At 40.0% G+C, this 22,345-nt stretch overlaps 1 protein-coding gene across 1 annotated transcript in view; it reads right to left on the reverse strand.

Moving 5' to 3' along the window:
* The window catches only part of Cpne3 (copine 3), a 49,742-nt gene extending 28,086 nt beyond the window's left edge, over positions 1–21,656 (reverse strand). Inside the window, exons 1-5 of the mRNA XM_028779798.1 lie at positions 21,552–21,656; positions 6,241–6,380; positions 5,412–5,591; positions 3,106–3,180; positions 1,613–1,684 (exon numbers count right to left, since the gene is read on the reverse strand). Of these exons, the coding sequence (XP_028635631.1) occupies positions 1,613–1,684; positions 3,106–3,180; positions 5,412–5,591; positions 6,241–6,372 (459 nt within the window). The 5' untranslated portion in view covers positions 6,373–6,380; positions 21,552–21,656. The remainder of the gene's footprint in view (positions 1–1,612; positions 1,685–3,105; positions 3,181–5,411; positions 5,592–6,240; positions 6,381–21,551) is intronic.
* Positions 21,657–22,345: the final 689 nt, after the last annotated feature.

Consider the following 22,345-nt stretch of genomic DNA (forward strand, 5'->3'; position numbering starts at 1 on the left):
AAAATAAAATAAAATAAAATAAAATAAAATAAAATAAAATAAAATAAAATAAAATAAAATAAAATAAAATAAATGAGAGTGAGAGAGCAAGAGCAAGGGGGGGTGAGAGAGAGAGAGAGAGAGAGAGAGAGAGAGAGAGCGAGTAAGCTATTGATTGATTTAGTTTGGGGAAACATATCTCTAATAGAAGCATTTCTTACTAAGAATATCATTGTTTCGTAGACCTGCAAGAATATAACATATACAGATAGCTATCATCAATGTAAATTACCAAAACACAACACAGTATTAAGCCCCTGATAGAGTTACACACCACAACTGTTCAAACTGTTTGACAATACTTTAAAGTACCATCAGATCCGCTTACTGTAGTCAGGGAACAGGAAATAAAGCAAGAGAAATGACACCACAGGGATTTATTAGCTACATGCTGAATGTACAAACTTCTACAGGACAGAGGAACCTGTTCCCTAAATGTACAGATAGACAAGTGAATGGACGAGGGGTGGGGAAGGAAGAAAGGAGAGAGTGAGTGACAGATGGCAAGAAAGACATGACAAAGAAGAATTTATACATCAAAAATTATCTTAAGAGGCAATTTAAATAATTACACTTTAAAGGGTCTTTAGAAACATCTCAAAATATTTGTGTGCAAGATGACATAGTATCTGGGAAGAGGGAAAGTGGACATAGAAAAACATAGTGGATATAGATTCACCATGAATCATAACTGTTAGAGATGGGTGATAGAACACAGTATTTCTTGGATGATTTTTGTTTGTTTGTTTTTTCATTTTGTTCCGTTTTCTTGAGACAGTATACCATTGTTGCTATGTGTTGTGGCTGGTCTGGAACTCACTTTGTAGACCAGGCTGACCAGAACTCTTAGAGATCTTCTTGCCCTTGTCTCCCACATACTTGGATTGATGGTGTGTATCACCACAAATGGCAATATAATATTTTAAAAAGTGCTATTGTATTTATGTACATATGTTAATTTTTAAAGCCTCTGGAAACTAGTCTTTTAAGACACTTTCAAGTTAAGTTTTAAAGTAAACAAAACTGGTAAAGAACACTGTATACTGATATGTATTCAAGTACAGAAATGCAAAAGCACCGGGCAGTGGTGGCGCACGCCTTTAGTTCCAGCACTTGGGAGGCAGAGGCAGGCAGATTTCTGAGTTCGAGGCCAGCCTGGTCTACAGAGTGAGTTCCAGATCAGCCAGGGCAACACAGAGAAACCCTGTCTCGAAAAACAAAACAAAACAAAACAAAAAAAAAAAAAGAAAGAAATGCAAAAGCATCAACTGATTTTATAATTAATAAACCACAGGCATTTTGCTTTTCCCCTAAAGGTTACTAAAGTACTTTCTTAAACTTTACTGTAATGTTAATGCTTGTATTCTTTTAATCTTTAATTTCATCTTCAGGAAAAAGCTGAAGGGAAATGGGTGCTGTTTAAGGATAGTCAGAGGAGGAGTGAGGGAGAAGCAGAAAGGGAGGGGGAGGGAGGGAGGAAGGATGCTCTGCTCAGATGAACAGTTCATGCTAACTGTGTTGTTAATGCCTCAAAGGGGATCCTTTCCTTACACAATACACAAAATGTACCTACCTTATTATCCAGTTTTCTGGCTTCCATTTCAAACAATACCACTCTGTTATCTTTTATTTCTTCTGCTAAAATCTACAAGTATATAAAGAAGGTGAAAGAAAATGAATACATATGAACTAAGCATGTTCTTTTTATTGTATTGCAGTTTGGCATTGACTCCAGGATGTGGCACAAGTTAGGCAAGCATCATCCATTGACAAAAGTGTTTTTAAGTGTGGTTCCTTAGAAAGCCAAGTTTCACATGTGTGTATAGGAGGGGTGAGGTATGCAGTGCTTATTATACAACGTGTTTGTAAACATATTTCCCCTGTGAATATGGTCAAGAATGTTCAAGGATAAAAGTAATGACCAGAAAAAAAACTACATAATCCTCTCCATAGAACAAAGTACCAGAAGACTGAAGGACAGATGTCCTTTATTCAAAACCAGCTAAAAATCCGCACACATTGAGAAGGAAGAATAAATAAATCCTAACCATAGAACTCTAAAGTAAAATATGAGCCCATTACTTTTCGTCTGGTGTAACTGCCAAGAGCCACTCTACTCTAAGTCAAATCCTAGGCTATTGATAAAGTTCACTGGAGTGCAAAAGTCAACACTCTCAAAAGTCTAAATATTCTTGTGCTCCTGGAAATCTAAGATGGAGACAAGTAGCTGCTGAAAAAATATACCTGATAATTGTTATAACCAGGCTTCCGTATCACAGAAAACTAGTTAGAATACTATCACTGATGAAGGAAACACTACAAGAAAAGGTATCTAAAAGCTTGTTATCATACTAACTGTAAATTTAAAGTATGGCAAAGCATATATATTCTTTGCTCATAGCTAAGTAATGAGCCATGGAAACCCTGCATTTGATGATATGCAGAAGATAAAAAGACAAGAAGCCAGGATACAGAGTTTCTATAACTTTTTGTTTGGTTCTGATTTCTTTGTTTGTTTTGTTTTTCCTCCCCCCACCCCCTTTTTTACTTCTGAGACACAGCATCATCATTTAGCTCTAGCTAATCAGGAACTCACTGAATAGACCAGGCTGGCCTTGAACTTTTGGTGATTCTCTTGCCTCAGGCTCCCGAGTGCTAGAATAACAGGAATACACCACCAGGCCAGGATACTAGTTTATAGTTCAATAGTTGTATTATAATATCCATTTAGAATAAGACCCACCATGGAAAGGTTTCATGCGGTAAGAGGACCACATATCCCATATAGAGAACCAACCTAACTCAGTACTAAACCTTTCTTCTCTAATTTAGGAACTGACACATTCATGGAAGAGGCACACCTGACCTTGATGGACAACTTAAAACAACTGAAGGAATTCCTACAATTCATTGTTGTCTTTTGTTAGCATTGAAGTTTCCATTAGTGATGACAGGCAAGATTGAATGGAATGCAATGTTCAAGATCAACTGATCAGACATGGCTATAGATTATTTGCTTATTAGACTTAAGAGACTACTTCTTGAAGCAAAAGATATTTTCTTTACCGTAATACTCCCTTTCCCTGCAGGTCTCCCATTTTTGAGCACCAGTGGTCGAGTTAGCTTCTTACTGGAAACAATCTGTCAAAGGTGAAAAGTAATACTTCATCACTTGAGTTAATGAACTGAATACTTAAAAAAAAAAAAAAGAAGTAGAATATAAAGTTCACTTAAAATCATTAGAGGGACATTAAAACTGTATCCCTTAAAGACATTTAAAATGTATCTCCACATTTACAACCCATTTGAAAAGGTTTCCAAAGCCTTCAGTCTGGCAGATATTATCTGTTTATGCATTAGGCTGTTCATTACCTGAAATGTTAGCTCCTTCCTCAGAATGGGAAAAAGTCCAGAATTTCATCTCTTACACAAACACTGAGCTGAAACCCGCCTGTCATGCCTCCCTCCATGATGGACTACAACCTCAAACTGTGAGCCAAAATAAATCTTTCTTTAAGCTGCTTTTGTTGGGCATTTAGTCACAGCAATGAGAAAAGGTAATAGCACAAAAAACCTATTTATCTCATGAAGGATCTTCAAAGATCTTATCACCTTCACTCCAAAAAGGAGCTACACGGTGAATGACCCACCCTGGCTCAAACCAGGAGCTACAAAATAAACCCTGCCTGAAGAAAAATGAACCCATTCTTCCTTAGGTCCTTTGTCAGATATTTCATGACTGCCATGAGACACTAGCTAACACAGCACAATGGTGACTAAGAAGGGCTGCTGCAGGGATAAGCCTGGCCCTGTGTTCCTAAAGTCTTTGGAACTAGTTTGTGGGAGAACTGTAAAAAGAGTTTGGAATGTAAAAGAGTTTGGAACTGTAAAAAGAGTGCTAGAAAAACCCTAGAATCCTAAAAGCAATACTCAGTGGGTCAACTGGTGGCAATGTAGAATGCCAGAATGCTGTGCTATGTGAACAGTACAGACTTGGATCGTGAGGTTTCAGAGGTGAACAAAGACTCTCACAATTGGGGCTAAAGGCTAGTGATGGTATATTTTAGCAAAGAATCTGGCCACAGTTTGCCCATGCCATGAGACAGGGTGAGGCTGAACTCAAAAGTAATAGTCTAATATGTTTGGTGGAGAAAAATCTCAAGACCGAGCACCCAGGCTGTGTGATGGTTACCGCTCACTGCTCTGACCCAGGTAGGTCTACAGTAGGAAAAAACAACTGGCAACAAGGAAAAATGTTTAAAAAAACACATCAAGGAAAAATGAAAATTTAATGTTACAGGTTATGAAAATGCTGAGAAAGCAGGCATAACTGTCTAAAGATATCAGTATTGTTAACCAGAAATCATTTGCTTTGCAGTGGTATAAAGAAAAAAATTGCCCACCAAGACCCAAATGATCTTTTGAAAATTCAAATGCATTTAAAAGGAGAGAGCCTAAACCAAAGCTGAAGGGCCTCTCTACAGAACAACCCTAGAATAGTGGTTGTCAACCTTGGGTTGTAACCCCTCTGGGAGTCACAGGACCCTTTTACGGGGTCAACTAAGACCATAAGAAAACACAGATATTTGCATTATATTCAGGACATTGCAAAATTACAGTTACAAAGTAGCAATAAAAATAATTTTACCATTGGAAGTCACTACATGAGGGGTTATATTAAAGTGTTACAGCATTAGAAAGGTTGAGAACTACTGTCCTAGAATCTCACTGGGGTTAACCTAGAAAGTACACTGACCTAATGCAACTGATGTCTAAGAGGGCTATTACAGGGTTACCAACTAAAAATTTATACTAAGAACTTGTGGTGGTTTCATTAGGGAGTGATGCTCCTTGACAGGGACTACAAAGTGCGGTCTTGTTAGAGGAAGTGTGTTACTAGGAGAGGTGGGTTTTGAGGTTTCAAATGCTCAAGCCAGGCCAAGTGTCTCTCTCTTCCTGCTGCCTGTGGATCCCGATGTTTAACTCTCAGTACTGTGTCTGTCTGCGTGACACCATCATGAAAATGATGGACTGATGCTCTAAACTGTAAGCCAGGCCCAATTATGCTTTCCTTTACAACAGCTGCTGTGCTCATGACGTCTCTTCACAGCAAAAGCACACTTTCTATGACAGAATGTTTATCAGAAACACACAACTTTTTGGTTTAAAATCTATACAAAATAGCTGGGTGTAACAGCACATACCAGTAATCGTAGCACTCTGGAAAACAGCAGCTGAAGGGTTAGCGTAAGTTTAAAGCCAGACTGGGTGATTCAGCAATGAGGACGTCAACCACTGCTAAGTAGTGAGATGCTATATCAACAAACATTCTGAACAAACCAAAACAGACGGCAACAGAACTGCACACTCACTTGTCCAAGAGTGACTTCACATTCTCCCAAGAAGTCATCGTCGCTCAGCTCGATAGTTTTGTTGTCGATGTCATAGATTCCGAACTTCAACTTCTGAACCACTTCAAAGTAGTAGTCAATAACAAATGTCTTAGAAAATTTGGGATTCAAAGAATTCTTAATCCTTTCTGTCCGTTCAACCTATACTCATCCCCCCCACAAAAAAAAAAAAAAAATAAGAGATTTTTTTCAGATCCAAGAAGTACAGATTTTTAGCATCTCTATGTACTAAATATAATTACACATAAGCCTGAAGACTAAATGTCTTAAAATGTATGTATATGTGAGGTGCACAGTACTATGACATGTATGTGGAGGTCAACAGACAACTGAAAAGTCAGTTCTCTCCTTCTGCTACATGGGTTCTGGAAATTAAACTTAGCCATCTCATTGGCCTACTTATCAATGATCTTTTGGAAATTTCTCTATGTACATGAAAGAACTGTGCTATCAAAGACAAATATGTAAAAAAAAAATGCACTAACAGATGAGATGGTCCAGTGCTGCTGCTGTTAATGTGTATGCTGCTTCCCCTGCACATACATCTGGGTATTACAAGGGTACTGTGCCTGCAAGTCAGCAGAGAGTGTTAGATACCCTGGAACTAGAATTATAGGTGGTTGATCCACCATGTGATGCTGGGAATAGATCCAAGGTTGTCTGGAATACCAGCCAGAGCTCTTAAGCTATCTCGTCAGTCTTGTGGTATTATTTTTAACATTTTAACATAGACTCTTAACATTGTCAAAAGAAATATGGGCCAATTTTCACCCAAATTATTCAGGATTACCTCATACCACTGTTGACCACTCGTGTTCAAAAACAATACACATAAAGGGTCCGACTTTGATGTTACATCTGCATCCAAAAGGTGGTTACAGGAAACATTTAGTTCCACCTTTGTGACACACTGGGCAGCCATGTCTTGAGCTATGGGAGAACCAAAGAGAAACAGTATCATTAAGAAAACATTCTAAAACTCTTAATGGAGAGAGCCGAATTCCTAAGGCAAATGGTCAGCAGGGACTTACTGAACAGCTCTGCTAGAATGGCACTGCTACTTGGACCTCTTGGGAATAAAGATCTTTAGTAGTTTAGTCCAGTAATACTTTATTCTTCTGTGGAGTAAAGCTTACTCACCATCCAGCAGTAAAATGTACTTTCAAAATAGCAATTAAGGCATTAATCCTCTGCTTATATAATGTACTACAAAATATATTGATAAATTGTCATGTTCTATTTAGAGCTGACTCAGATAGCAAGCTCTCAAACTCATGCAGTAATTATCAAGTGCTCCCTGAGATACTCTCTGGGAGCAGGCTGACTCCTTACCTCAGTGACAGGAAGAAATGACGAAAGTAAATGCCCAATGGGCATTTATAAACAGCTAAAAGGCAAATCTTTACCAACAGAATTATTTTGAGAATGAGAAACCAAAATGCTCATACATGGAGATGCTCTTCCTGGATTTTCCAGGAAGGAACTCCAGCATGACAGGTTCTTAAGGCTTCCCTAGTCATTCCTGCTAGACATTGTAAATGTCCAGTCTGATAATGTTTTGCTATTTATCTGTTTTTTTCTATCTATGTTGTTTAAGGTGCAACTTGGGTATCATCTCTAGATGATTCTAATGAGAATGTTCCACAGTAGCACTCAGCAATTTACTGTAGCTGATTTGCTATGGCTTGCCAAGAAATACCAGGTAGCCTAACTTCTACAGACCTCCCCTTCTTTAACCACTGAATAATGCATGGAGAGGAATGAGGGTGAGGCAGACGGTAAATTCCAGGAGAGCCAGGACTATGTGGAGAATCCCTGTCTTGAAAATAAAAATTCCAGGGCTGGTGAGATGGCTCAGCTGTTATCTGCTCTTCCAGAGGTCCAGAGTTCAATTCCCAGCAACCACATGGTGGCTTACAAGCATCTATAATGGGATCTGATGCCATCTTCTGGCCTATGGATGTATATGCAGCAGAGCACTTATACGTTAAATAAATTTTTAAAAAAATTAAAAAAGAAAAAAAGAAAAGAAAAATTCCAGAAAAAAGGAGGGGTAGGGGTAGGAAAAGCCTTCAGTACTGAGAGTGAGATGCTTTCCTCCTTGGAAAAGTGCCATGATATCACCAAGAAGAGGAACAGAGTACTTACTATGCTCCCTGAATATATGGCAACAGAGCCAGCTGTCTCGCATAAAGTAAAAGTTCATGGTGGTAGTATAGGTTCTGGGCTGAAAAGCAGTTCCTCCCAAATATCCTTTCTATTTGGAGTACTCAGTCCTCTCTACTTTGGGACTCTGAGCTCTGAGCATAAAGGAATAAATCTACCTAGCATCATGTTTAATGTTTAAAATGGCAGAAGCTTTTATGTGCTGTGTAAAATGTTTCTTCAAGCACAAGTAAAAAAGATAAGATCCTTTGACAATTTCAAAATAACTCATTAATTACTTGATGTATGACTGTTCATGTGGCTGTGCAGATGTGTGTGTCAGTGAGGAAGAATTTAGAGGTCAAAGATCAATGTCAAATGTCTCCCTCAACTACTTACTCTCATTTTAAAACACTCTAAGTTCATCAGTTTGGCTAAGCTGGCTGACCAATAAGTTCTTTGCATTCGCCAATAGCTGGGGGTCATAGACACTTTTTTATATGGATGATGATGGATGATCCAAACTTCAGTTCCTATGCTTGAGAAGCGAACACTTTATTGTTCAGACTGAGAGCATCCTTCCAGCCCCACTATTTACTTTCTCAGCAACAACCTCAGTACATGTTAAAAGTCAACAGTAGAACGTAGGACTCCTAAATTTTTGAACAATGAGAATAATAAAGTTGGTCTTAATATAGATAAAAGTTATTTTTAAGAAGAAAGTCATGCAGCTCACCTTCAACTTCTTCTTAAGGAATGAAAGTTCCCCCAAATCCCCAATTTGCTTCCTATGTTTTCTTAACTACAATATCTTCTCCTTTATTACAATAAAATTAAAACTTCTACATCCTTTACAAAATTGCACTTAGCTTTGACGGTCTGTGTTTTGTTTGCTTTTCTGTCGTTTTAACATGTGTCCAAATAGTTAAGTACTAGAGTAAGGATTAATGGTGTATTCAGTGTCAGCCTAATGTCAGTAATCTCAGGCAGGAATCTAAATATTAGGCTAGAACAAAGAAGTAAGTTCAGGTAGGAAACTAAATTTTAGGCTAGAACAAGGAAGTAGGCTTCAGACATGAAAATGACCTTGGGCTAGGACAGGGAAGTTGGCTCAGATACTTTGGTCATCCTGATAAGCCCTTAGAAAGAGTGATCACGGGAGTGTTCACATAATTGGGTTTAATGCCTGGCTTTTTCTTTGACTATTGGTGTTTATTGTCTTGCTTGTTCCTTGATTACTGGCATCTGTTGTATTGCTAGACCCTCAACCTAGAACCGACCTAAACACGTGTATGTAGTCAAAATGGTATAAAAGCATAAAGGAGGAAGGGGGATGGGATGGGGGTTCTAGGGAGGGGAAATGGGGAAAGGGGACAATATCTGAAATGTAAATAAATAAAATATCCAAGAAAAAAAAAAAGAAAGTCACTCTGACACAGAACAGATGATAGACAGAATAAAATAAAGCATCTGCAAATGTTGAACAGTTAAAAAAAAAAAGTGTACTCAATGGATATAAAGGGCAGAGAGGCAGAGAGACAGAGCTACAGAAGCTGATGAAGGTGACAGTGCCTACACTGCCTGGGCTGAGAAGGATCTAATTTGAACAAAAGTGGTAGACAACATAAACACAGGAAAAAGTGGGACAAGGAAACAGAGAGGACACCAAAATATGAGCTATAATGGTGAACTAGCTGGAGAAAAACAAACCTGATAGGAGACTGGACAGGTTCAGAGGGTCTGACAGAACAGACTGAAGTTTGTGCATACGATGTTAGGGAACACTTCTATCACTTTGTTAACATGGTTTCTTGACATCTTTACCTTAATCTGTGAAATAGGTAAGAAGCACAGTTGGTTGAAAGCAGAAAGAAAAAAAGGTAGTAAAAAAAAAATAAAAAAAAAACCCAGAAAGGAAGCAAAACACAAACCCAGTAAATTTGAGATTGTCTATATCCTAGAAGGCTGATATGCTGGCAAGGGGACCTGGTCCTAAATCCATTAACCAGTACATCTTTTCCTCCTCCCACTGAGAAGCTAAGCATAAACTAAGGGTGTTATCTTGAGGCTTTCACACACATCTGCTCTGTCTCCTTCAGACAGCTAGTTGGTATACAGTGTTGTGCAAACCCACAGCCCTCACCTGTACCTGACATGCAGTTTACTTTCCCTCCTTTTCATCTATTACACTCAGCCCTGCGGAATTCTCCCTTGTTCATGACTGTATATCACATGCTTTGGAATCTCATTCTAATGCTTTACTATGCGACTAGGACTAGATCCTTATCAGTTCCCTCATCTATAATGTAAATAATTGTCCTAGGACTGGATGAGTCACTATATTTAAAACGTATACAACTGTACCCCCTGAATTCCTGAGGCTTTCATAGTAAAAGATTGGTACAGTATTAAAAAACAATATCAAATTTTGAAAGTTGGGTGTAGTGTCACACACCTTATCTATATTCATACTACTCAAGATGCTAAAAAAGGCAGATCACAAGTACAAGGCCAGGCTTGTTTAAGAACAAATCGAATATGAAGGAATGCACACCTGCATTAAACTTAGCACCTAGATCCAGGTGTGTAACCACATGTAAACCACACTTCGACTTTCTAAGCCTAGATTTCCACATAGAAGTAAACTAAATCTGGAATGTGTCAAGCACATTGTTTTCATCTCAGGCACAAAGTCTATGAAAAAAGTTTTATGAGAAGAGATTGGGTACAATCAGGATGGTATGGTTGGAGACTATGACAATGAAAACTCTCTGGAATCTATGAGGGTGACCCTAGCTAAGACTCCCAGCAATGAAGTATGCAAACCCCAAAAGGGCCATCTCTGGCAACCAGAAAAGACTTCCAATGGAGGGATTGGGATACCAACCCAGCCACAAAACCTTAGACCCACAATTTTTTCCTGCCAACAAGATGTGCAGGAGTAAAGATGGAGCGGAGATTGAAAGAATGACCAACCAATGACTGGCCTATCTTGAGACCCATCCCATGAGAGAGTGCCTACACTGACACTATTAATGATATTCTGCTATACTTACAGAAAGGCATCTAGCATCACTGTCATCTGATGCAGATGCAGATGCAGAGACCTACAGCCAAACATCAGTCAGAGTTTAGTTTAGGGAATTCTATGGAAGAGGGAGACAAAGGATTGAAGGAACCAGAGAGGTCAAGATCACCACAAGAAAGATACAGAATCAACTAACCTGGGAACTTAGTGGTCCACAAGAGACTGAGCCACTAAATAGAGAGCATACATGGGACAGACCAAGGCCCTTGGCAATATGTAACAGTTGTGGTGCATGGACTTCATGTAAGACTCCTATAACGGCAGGAGCAGGGACTCTCTCTCTGGATCCCTTTCGCCCTAACTGGGCTGCCTTGTCTAGCCACAAAAGGAGATTTCCCTAGTCCTACTGAAACTTGATATGCCAAGGTGGGTTGACATCCATGGGAGGCCTCCCCTTTTCTGAGCCTTTTCTGAGAAGAAAGGAAGGAGGAGAAAATGGCAGGGGGATGAGTGAGGTGAGAGAGAAGAACTGGGAGGAGATGAGGGAAGAGAAGCTACTATTGGGATATAAAGTAAATACATTAATTTTAAAAATGTATAACCATCCCTCTGCATTTACCAAAGAATTAATAAGTTTGATTCCAAAAAAAGTTGTATCATGTTTTCTTTTGCATATAGCTTTCGAGTCCTGTAGGTTACATTCTCACAAATAGAATGAGAGTGATTGTTAAGGACACCGTTAAAGATCAGCATGTGCAAAGCATAGCACCAAGCCAAAAAATTTGTTTCTAAAGATGGTGGGAACTCAACCAAGAATACAAATATTTATAAGCAAAGTCATTCTCACAACAGTCTCATTAAAACATTATTTTTCTCTCCTGAATATGCCCAAACAAAGGCTATATAAACAACATGGCAGCATGGCGGCTTATTTAATAATGTGCTGACAATTCCACTACTGCACTGTGGCCAGGAAGCGAAGTCCCTCTAAAGCAGCACTCACCATTCCCCAGATTGAGTCAGACCTCCGCTTCCTGATGCTAGTTACCTCCAGAAACCCATTATACTTAATGGCCAATGCAGAAAAAGGTAAATAAACATTTTGGCCTAGAACTTTCCTAACACGAACATTCATATAAATACTTTCATTCCAGTAACTATCAAATATATGACATGTGACGAAGACAGTGTAATTCATGAATACACTATAATGGGAAAACATAAAAAAATGTTCTGTATCCTTTGAGGACAAAAAATAGGTCATTTTTCTGCAATAAATGGTCAATCAGAAGGATATGTGTGCAACTACAGAAGATTATGCATGTTTTCTACAGGATCATAGAGATAATACCAAAGGAAACACTTAGCATGAGGCCTTTGGCTACCACAGTCTGTAAGCATACTGAACATCAACCATTCTCCCCAAATCTTACCTTTCTGCCTAAAAAAACCACAGACTGTGCACATCAAGTGAAATTAAAACACAAAGGGGGGCAGAGATGAAACCTGAAGTATTTGGTCACTCCTATCCTCTGCTGAAATCCTGTTCATCCATGTCTTAAAATAAATAATTTAGACGGAGGAATGATTTATTTTGATAATGGATTTTTTCCCCATTTGCCATTCAGTCATAATGCACTTGTAGGTAAGAGAGGTTCCTAATCAGAGTTATTTTCCAGGAGGTTCGTGGGTAGGAGTGAGAAGGAGTAAGTGTGCTATTAGACCAAAATAAACAAAGAGAATGGTTTTGGTCCCTGGCCCCTTAGGCCTGTTCCACTGGTCTTGAATATGGAGATACACTACAGTGGCAGCATACATAGCATAGGTGGCTGGACACCTCATGTTAAACAAGAAGCAGAGAGAATAGTGCCCATGCATTCTACTCCTTCCTCCCATCATTACACCTGGTCCCAAGTCCCTAGGCATTGCCATCTACATTCAGGATGGATCTTCCCACCTGGTTAATCCTTTCTGGAAATGCCCTCAATCACACACAGAAATATGTTAAACTAATACACTAGATATTCTCAGTACATTCTAAGTTGAGACTATGAAGGCACCTTGGGCTCAAAAGTCCCAACCAATCACCAAACAAACAAAACAAAACAAACAAACAACAACAAACTAGTTCCTTTACAAACTTAGATGAGGATTAGGGCTATAGCACTGTTGGTAGCATACTTATCTACCATGCACAGAGCACTGGGTTTACTTTCCAGCACCATATAGAACCATGTACAGTGACCTACACCTGTAATCTAGCACTTAAAGTAGAAGCTGGAGGATCAGAAATCCATGGATGTCCTTGATCATATAGAGAATTCCAGGTCAGCCTTGGCTATGTAATAAACATACATACACAACACTTTTTACTCTAAGGTTATTAACCTAATAAATACAAAGACCAAAGTTACAACCCAGACGTTTTATTTCCTTGTGGCAAAATGCTCCCAGGGCATTAAAATGCCTCTAATTAATGTTTGCTTGGTGTAATAATTGCTCTGTTGTTAGCATATCAAATAAAATAGTTATCATGACACAAATGAATAATGAAATAGATCTTTAAAATTATATTATTTTAACTGGGCTGCCTCAGCTAGTCTCAATATCAGAAATGCACCTAGTTTTACTGCAACTTGATCTACCAAGGCGGGGTGATATTCATAGGAGGCCACCTCTCCTGAGAAGAATAAAGGGGTGGGGAGAGAGGGAGGTTAGATCCCGGAGAGACTTGGAGGAGGGGAGGGGAAGCTGCAATCTGGATGTACAGTAAATAAGTAATAAAAATTACAATTATAATTAATATTTATTAAATATATTAAATAGATAACTAAATTAATATTTAGGCTGTAATTATTAATATTTCTCCTAAACTATAGCCAGAACAACGTCATGCTGTCCAAGAGTGGTACAGCTTATATTTACACAGCCATGCCTCTGTAAGACAGTCTATTAGTCTGTATGTTGCTTCATGCTAAGAAAGGCTTTTTTCTTTTTTCTTTTTTCTTTTTTATTCGTTATTGATACTTGAGTGTTTTGTCTACATGTGTTAACTGGATTGTGTGCATGCATTGCCTGTGGAGGCCAGAGGAGGGCATCAGACCCCTGGAACTGCAATTAGAGGTTGTGGGCAACCATATGGGTGCTTGGAACCAAATCTGGGTCCTCTGCAATCTTGAATCTGCAAATCTGGGTGTTCTTAAGTGCAGAGCCATCTCTCCAGACCCCTTTTCTCTTTTCTAGGGCATGCCCACATTTACATGTCTACCATGCACATAGAGCTGGACAATCTTAGAGCAGCAACACTGATTCTCGGGAACTGTCTGTCACTCAGCTCTCTGTCCGTATGACAAAAACACTTAGAAAACTAAACTTTAGAAGAAAGGGTATATTTTGGCTCATAGTTTCAAAAGTTATAGCCAATGGCTGGTTAGTATTGTGGGTTGTTTAGTTGGGGTGCATGCATGCATGATGGCATATATGCATGTGTTCAGACATTCCATAAAAACAGAAACAACTAGCAGAAGAATATTGTTTGTGTAATGGCTTCCAGACATCAAAGAGAAAGGGCTTGCCTTTCCAGCTAAGCCCCCAATACATGGGCTAGAGAGACAGATTATCCAGAACAGTACTTGCTGAGAATGCATGAAGACAGGAACGCCTCAGTTCCAGCCCCAGAAAGCACCTGAAAAAGCAAGGTGCAGTGGCACTAGTCTGTAATCCCAGTGCTGGGAAGCAGAGATAAGTGGATTCCAGGCCCTCAGGGACCAGGCAGTTTCCTTAGCTAGCTCCAGGCCAGTGAGAACCTGAAAAGACCAAGGCAGATAGCACCCAAGGAAAAACACCTATGGTTGACTTCTGGCTTATATACACACCATGCCTGATCACCTGCACATACACAAACATGCAAACACACATGTACACATATACACAGCCTCACTAAGCTATGAGTTATTAAGTGTATAAATCCCTCAAAAGGCAGAGGCAGGAAGTCTCTGTGAGTTTGAGGCCAGCCTGGTCTACATAGTGAGTTTTAGGCTAGCCAGAGCTATAGTGAGACCCTGTCTGAAAAATTACATAAACAAACAAACAAACAAACCCATTTAGAGACCCTGTAGTCCAACCACCTCCTAAAGTCTCATCTTTAAACACTGCTGCCCTGAGGACTAAGCCTCTAACATATGAGATCCTGCGAGCCATGTAAGATCCAAACCATAACACACACTGCACTTAAAAGCCAGATCTGGCTTAATGGTAGAGTGAAATTTTTATACACCCAGAATCCAAATAAGCAAGCAGCCATACTCTGAGACTAAGAGTCTTATATCAAAAGAATAAAAAGTTAGGTGTGGTAACACAAGCCTGTGAGAGTACTTGGGATGTAGTGGTGAAAGGATCAGGAGTTCAAATCCAGCCTCCACTAAGTAGTAAGTTCAAGTTGAGCCTGGGATACATAAGGCCTTGTCTAAGAGAGAGAGGGAAGGGGAGGAGGAAGGGAGGCGAAGGGAGAGGGAAGAGGAGAGAGGGGAGGAGACAGAAGAAAAAAATGGAAAAGAAAGTGACACCAAATGTTATTTCTGTTTAGTTGCTGTTTCTATCCTTGCCACAATATATGAGAAATGAAAATGGGAAATGTCAAGTATAAAATCACCCAAGACAGAGAAGAGAATACTGTTTTCACCTTAATGTGAAACAAGCAAGAAGGGTCATTGGAACAACAAGGAAACCAGACACTAGTTCTGGATCAGACAAGTGACGGTGGCCATGTGGACAGGGGCTTAACTTCTCCTGGCCTTGCTTTTTCCACTGTGAATGCTAATTCACTCAGTATCTTCAGGTAATGCCCAACGTCTCTTCCAGTTTGTATTCTTTTACTTTAGCGTAACTACAGTGAACATATAACTTGTATAGGAATTGCTACTCAAGGACTCAAAAGAAACAGAAAATACCAGAAATATAGAACAAAATGGAGAAATGGGAGTGGGATTGCTCAAGCTCAATCTCTATCAGCCACTATCTAAAAAGCTGTAAAATGACACACCAATACCTTCTCTCTAGTCTGAGAGCCTTGTCTGAAACTGACTAAACTCACAATGTGAAAATGTAGTACACCCTAACAAGAGACCAGGCCCAGCCTCATAGGCCAATGCTGCATAAGGAAGTGAGTTAAGTGAGTTTTATTACATCCATGGTGTCTCAGCACACATCACAGCAGAAAAAGGAAGAGGCTCACCACTGCCTGTAACTCCAGCTCCAAGAAATCTGACACCCTTTTCAGGTCTCTGTGGACATCTATACACACACAGCAGATAAACACACACAAATAATGTAAATAAATCTAAACACTTTTTTCTGAGAAATAGTAGAATGAATCTTTAATATGTTCAAGGCCACCTCCCCAAAAGGTTTCCAAATTCTTGATGTAAAATCTAGATAGTGATGTTTAGATTTGCTGATGACATCTTGACACAAAGAACTCAGGAACGCCAATCGGTAATAATAATAAAAATGGTGACAATTTATCAGTAGCTTAAGATGTACACCTTGCTTTTATTACTACAAAGTGAACTACCAACTCAAGTCCTCCCTTAAATTCTCTAAAAATCCTGAAAACAAATTATTCCGATTGATTCTAAGCAAGAAGGAAACTTATTTATTAAAGTTTTAACTTAATACACATGCCAAGCTTTGCTACTGTTCTAACCCCTGTTCTAGGAATGTCACTGACTATACACTGAAGTCCCCTGAAGGAGCAGGTCATCAGATGTCCACTTAGGAGTTTGATGGTTAGTACTGACTGCCATGTTGATGAGATGTAGAAACACTAAGAGACAAGCTTCTTGGTACAGCTATGAAGGAGTTTCTAGAGTCCATGCTCAATAGTGATGAGACCATCCCATGGGCTGGGGTCCCAGACTGAATAAAAATGAGGAGAGCAAGCGAAGTGCCAGGATCCACTGCTCTCTGAACACAGCCATGTATAAAGTGAGCAGCCACCTCCCATGCCTGCCATAGACTACACTTTCTAGATTTGCTTTCTGTAGTCATTTTTCACTGCAGAGAGAACAGTAATTGATGCAGGTGTTTAACCAAGAATACCAGGACCTCAATATCATCTCACTTTAGGAAACAAGCATCTTAACATGCTTGGCTATAAAATACGGAGCAACGCTGCAAGTCACCTTATGTCAACACACATCAGGGTCACTAGCTGTCAATGTAAGGTAGAGATGCAGTAAGGCTGCGGGGCAGCTGTGCAGCAGAAGTGTGGATAATGTACTCAGGCGTGGGATCTACCGAAACTCAAGCCCTTACAATTCTCCTTTGCCTGGAGCTCTGTCACGTTTCTGCTTCTAGTTACTTCCCTGGGTTGAACCATCAGAGGTTCCTGCATGACCAGGGAACTATGTTTGTACTCTACACACCTGCTTTTTAAATATGGCTCCCTATCTTCCCTTCTTAGCAGGATATGCAGACCTCTCTGCTGGCTCAGATCAGTTTCATTTGTCACATAGTGCCTCTCTAGTTCATAGTGAACAATGATAGAAAAGTTCTTTTTGGCATGATGGTCTTTTGTGCCAGGTAAAGCAGGAGAAATGAGTTCAAGGTCAGCCTAGGACCTTACCCCCAAATAAACAAATTCCTTTGGTTTAAAGCTAAAACAACTACTACTTTCATTCTCAATGTTTGAAAGTTTCTATCGTTCTGGGTATCACTCAGTAATAGAGCATGGGCTGGCATTCTCGACATAAATAAATGATTATATACTGACTGAACAAAAACTATGAAATGTTTACACATTCTCCGATTTCTAGAATATTCACATCAGCATTGATTACCATATACATCACAGCTGTTTTTAACTTTCTGGCAAATCCTTTTACATCTCCTAATCATTAATATTTAATAACACTATTACTCATCTAATACCAGTTCACGCAATTCCTGAGGATCACCTGCCCCGTGTCAGGCACTCTTTTGAGTCATTGGGGAACCAACGCTGACATATGGAGACTCTCACATGAATGTGATTACAGGATGAAAAGGTAAGTGAGCTGAGTAGGGTTAATGGGAATCAACGCTGAGGAGAAAAGCAGAACAGAAAGTAAACACTGCAGGTATGCTGCACTTACAGGAATTTCAAAAATTTCTTCTGACAAGACCACCAGGAAATATTTGTTTAAATTTTCACTTCTTTTTAAAACTTATCATCCCAAGCCAGGTGGTGGTGGCACAAGCTTTTAATCCCAGCACTCAGGAGGCAAAGGCAAGAGGATCTCTGTGAGTTTGAGGCCAGCCTGGTCTACAGAGTTCCCGGAACAGCCAGGACTACACAGAGAAACCCTGTTTTGAAAAAACAGTAAAAAGATGTCCAGCCAGAAAGAAATAAATTTCCACTCCTTTTCACATTTGCAAACAGGAACTTTAAAGCAATATCATCTTAATGTTCAGAGGAACTGTAAAACAAAACCTTCAGTCGGTAAGTACCTGGGTGTGGTTACACATACCCGTAATGCCAGCACTTGAGAGGTGGAGGCACGAGGTGAATGTTATCCTTGCATTTACTGTTCTGCTCTTTCCACTAGGCTACTCAAGACTCTATATGAAAAAGAAAAGAGAGAGAAAAAGAAGGAGAAAGAGAGAAGAGGCTGGGTAGTTGTGGCACACACCTTTAATTCCAACACTTAGGGGAAGCAGAGGATAGCCAGGGCTACACAGAAAACTCTTGCCTCAAATAAATACACAAGAAAAAAGAAAAGAAAAAAACAGAGCAAAACAGAAAACTGAAGTTAATATGATGACACTATAAACCTCACCACTCACATTTTTGCTTTGGTAATTTTTACAGGAAATAGACATAATATATCTATTTCATAAGACAGTGGTTTACTAAAGTGACTGTGTAAAATTCCTTCCTCATAGAGAAATTGTCTTAATGTGCTATTTACCTTATACAAATTGGTGTGACCCACTTGGGAGGCAGAGGCAGGTGGATTTCTGAGTTCGAGGCCAGCCTGGTCTACAGAGTGAGTTCCAGGACAGCCAGGGCTATACAGAGAAACCCTGTCTCGAAAAAACAACAACAAAACAAACAAACAAACAAATTGGTGTGACCATAGTACTGTTAATTTTCATGTCTTTTTAAAGGTTATGATTCCTTTTAGTTGAGCTGTTATAAAAAGAATGAAAAGCCTCTCCAAAAGAAAAAAAAAAAATCAAATCCCTGTAGCCCACTCCCAGCTTTCTTCAGATACATTTAAACCAGTGTTCAACATAGCTACACTACAGTTTAAATTTAGCTATCAGAATGTTATCAAAATGTATATATAAGTTCCCTTCGTTATCAGCATGAAAAACTTAATGTTAAATAAAATCTATGATAAGTGGTCATTTAAGTTCTTTCTTGGCAACTCTTAACAAATCTTCTACAAGTCTTCTACCTTGTTCATTTAGGCTTTAACCTTGGCAACAGTATCTACAAAGACAAATTAAAAACATTAAAACAAAACAAAAGCACTTTAGAAGAAAGTTAGACTGTAACATAAGGGCCTCAGAAAGGACTTAACAGTGGTTTGGAGTCCTTAAGAGGCTCAGAACTAATGGAAGTGGTATTGATTCTTACTAAAAGATCCACCAGCAAGATGATGCTTTGACGAAGAATAGTGCCTCATTATGAACATTAATGTCATGAAATTATTGTTCACATCCAACATAATCTTTCTTGACTCCGCTGCCAAGTATACTTAATTCATCAGTGAAAGAAATTTTTGGAAAAGAGACAGATTAACAATTATAAATGGAATCTGAGGACAGCACCAAAAGACAGCAAGAAACAAAACACCATGTACAAAGGCATAAAAAAGAGTTGAGAAGTCACAGAGACAATATGAGCTGAGTGCTTGAGTAGATGCAAGTGCAGATGAAATTTCACTGTAAAGAACATTAATAAATATTTTATTCAATTACATGTGTTCAGTTTAGTGTTGGAGGACTAAACCCAAGGCCATCAGCTTGCTAGACAAGCTCCCTTACACTGAGCTTGGTCATCAGCCCCATAAAATACCTTAAAATATATAATTGTTAGTTTTCTTGTTTTGCTTTTTTTTGTTTGTTTGTGTTTGTTTTTTGAGGCAGAGTTTCTATGTGTAGCACTGGCTGTCCTGGAACTCTCTCTATATATCAGGTTGGCCTGAAACTTAGAGACCTACCTGACTCTGCCTCCTGAGTGCTGGGATGAAAGGCTTTATTTTATAGATCATTGTCTATAGCTGTTCACAGTTCTAAGTAAAGTTAAATAGATAAAAGAGATGTCCAATTATCAACATACCTTTAGAGGCAATGAATAACTTTGCTCCCTCAATCTAGAACCTCAGCTTTAGGGGGAAAGATCAGAGAAGAGATTCTGAAAGAGAATATTTCCTTCCCTTCCTGTGCCAGGCATGTTTTAATCTGTAAAAACCAGAAATTCAGTTTTGCCTCATTCAGAGAACTTCTGCATGGTCCAATCTTGGGAGATGGGGCTCTAAATTTCCAGGTTAGAGTGGGTTGAATTCTCGAAACAGAGGTAAAGAAGCCCTTGAAAAGCAGATTGATCTGAGGATCCATTGTTGTCACTACAACTACTATCATAGGTCAACTGTTCTGTTACCTCTTCCTAAGCTGTGCTGTTTCCCTGTACCTGTGTTTTAAGGCTGAACAGGTTTTATTTAACTATGACTGGTAGAACTCAGATCTGATATCTAAGAACAAGATGTATGTGAATATATATATATATATATATATATATATATATATATGAATGAAATTATTATGTACCAGACACTTCACTGAGTGATCTACATTTTATTTAATCTTCACAACTCTATGACATATCAGTGCTATACAAATACAGAAACACACCTTAAACGATTAGATATCTCACCCAAAGGTTAGACAGCTAACAAACCTCAGAACATACTTGAAACTAGACAGATAATCACTGCCTTACTCGTGAAATGAATACTTTTTACTTTTGTAAATCGTATACTACAAAAAACGTAGAGTCCTGAATCGAAACCTAATGCTACCACTTTCACAGTTTCATAACTAAGTTAATTCCAGTTTCCTGAGGAGTGAAAAAGATAATAGTCCCATTTAAACTTGTTGTGAGCTAACCATGTATAAAAACCGGTCTTAACACAGTGGTGGTGGATCACTGGAGTCCACTGGTATATTTAACCCTACTTTACCCTCTATTTGATTATTCTGAGGCGGCCACAGACAACAGAAAGAAACAAAAGCTGATCACCTTCTAGTGCATTAGGGCCAGCTCTAACGGACACTATGCTCGGTCAAGTTTCTGTCTGCAAAACAAATGCCACTGCCCTTCTTCCACGTCCCGCGTGCAGGGAGTCCAAAGCCCTGGACAGACTTTCGAAGCTGGTACAGGTGCAGTAGCTGCTAGGGTTTCAAGCAGTCCCGGCTTTGCACCAATTCAGAATCACCTTTTCCCAGAGCACGCAGCCTATCCTCCACCGTTCCTCCACAGGACCGGTTCGTCTGGTTCACCACTCTTTCCCCGCTGAGCGGGGCCGAGATTTCGGGGCTGTAACCCTCCGCCCCACCCTGCCCTTCCACTCGAGGCCCGCCGATCCCTGCCAGGGTTGTCCAGGTGCGCGAGCTGCAGGCCCAGGAGGCGCTCGCGGCCCCAGGATGACCCCCAACCCCGGACCTCAGTCGGCCGCGGACACAGCACGCGACACTCAGGAGTCCCCAGGGTGGGCACCGGAAACCCACGGAGCACTTCCAGCGCCCGGGGCCCGGAGGGCCGAGCGGCGCGAAGGCTGAGGGCCCTAAGTCTTTCCGCCCGGGAGCAGCCCGCTTCCCGAGAGGCTGCAGGCTTGGGCTGGGCCACACAGCTCCCGAGCTAGGAAAAGTCACGCACTCACAAGCTATCTCGCCGAAGAGGTCGAGTGAGGGTGGAGAGCCAGCAAAGAGTACCGCAAGGCGGCAGGACCGCAGGGCTTTACTGGAACCTGAGGGCTGGACCGAGGAGGGGCGGGGCTCGTGGGCGGAGTCCCGGCAGGGCTGGGGCGAGGGCGGAGCTTGTGGGCGGGACCAAGTTGAAGTTTTGCCTTTGGTGAGCTTGCTCCCCAGTCCGTTTCCACTCCCAGTTTTCCATTGCTGTGCCTCAACCCGCTGACCCTTTTAGAGTTCTTACAAAACCCATAGTTGACTTTAGGCATTAAATTATTAGATCTGGAGGGCTCTGAAGTTAAGAGTATTTGTTGCTCTTGCAGAGTTTCCGGTCTGTAGTTCACAAACATCTAGAACATTCAGAGGATCAGACATTCTCTTCTGATCTCCAAGGCCAGCAGGCGTGCGTGCGTGTGTGTGTGTGTGTGTGTGTGTGTGTGTGTGTGTACAAACATGCAGGCAAAACATTCATACCTGCAAAACAAATAAACCTTAAAAAAAGAAAACAAATCCAGACAGAGAAATAGTGTGAAATGTTAGCCCTTAACCATCCTTCTGTAGAGTGGTTCAGTGTACACCTTCCCAGAGTCATTTTACATGGTTATTTTATTTAATATGCATATTTACTTTATTTAATCGTCACAAAAGCTTTGTTATGTGTTTAGTGCCACGTACCTTTTCATAAGAATGGTACAAATGAATACCATGAACTGTGGCAGGTAAATAGTTGTTCAATTTGCCTAAAGTTACCAGACTATACCAATTT

Source organism: Grammomys surdaster, unplaced genomic scaffold (assembly GCF_004785775.1).
Source record: "Grammomys surdaster isolate TR1022 unplaced genomic scaffold, NIH_TR_1.0 97, whole genome shotgun sequence".
NCBI classification, from domain to species: domain Eukaryota; kingdom Metazoa; phylum Chordata; class Mammalia; order Rodentia; family Muridae; genus Grammomys; species Grammomys surdaster.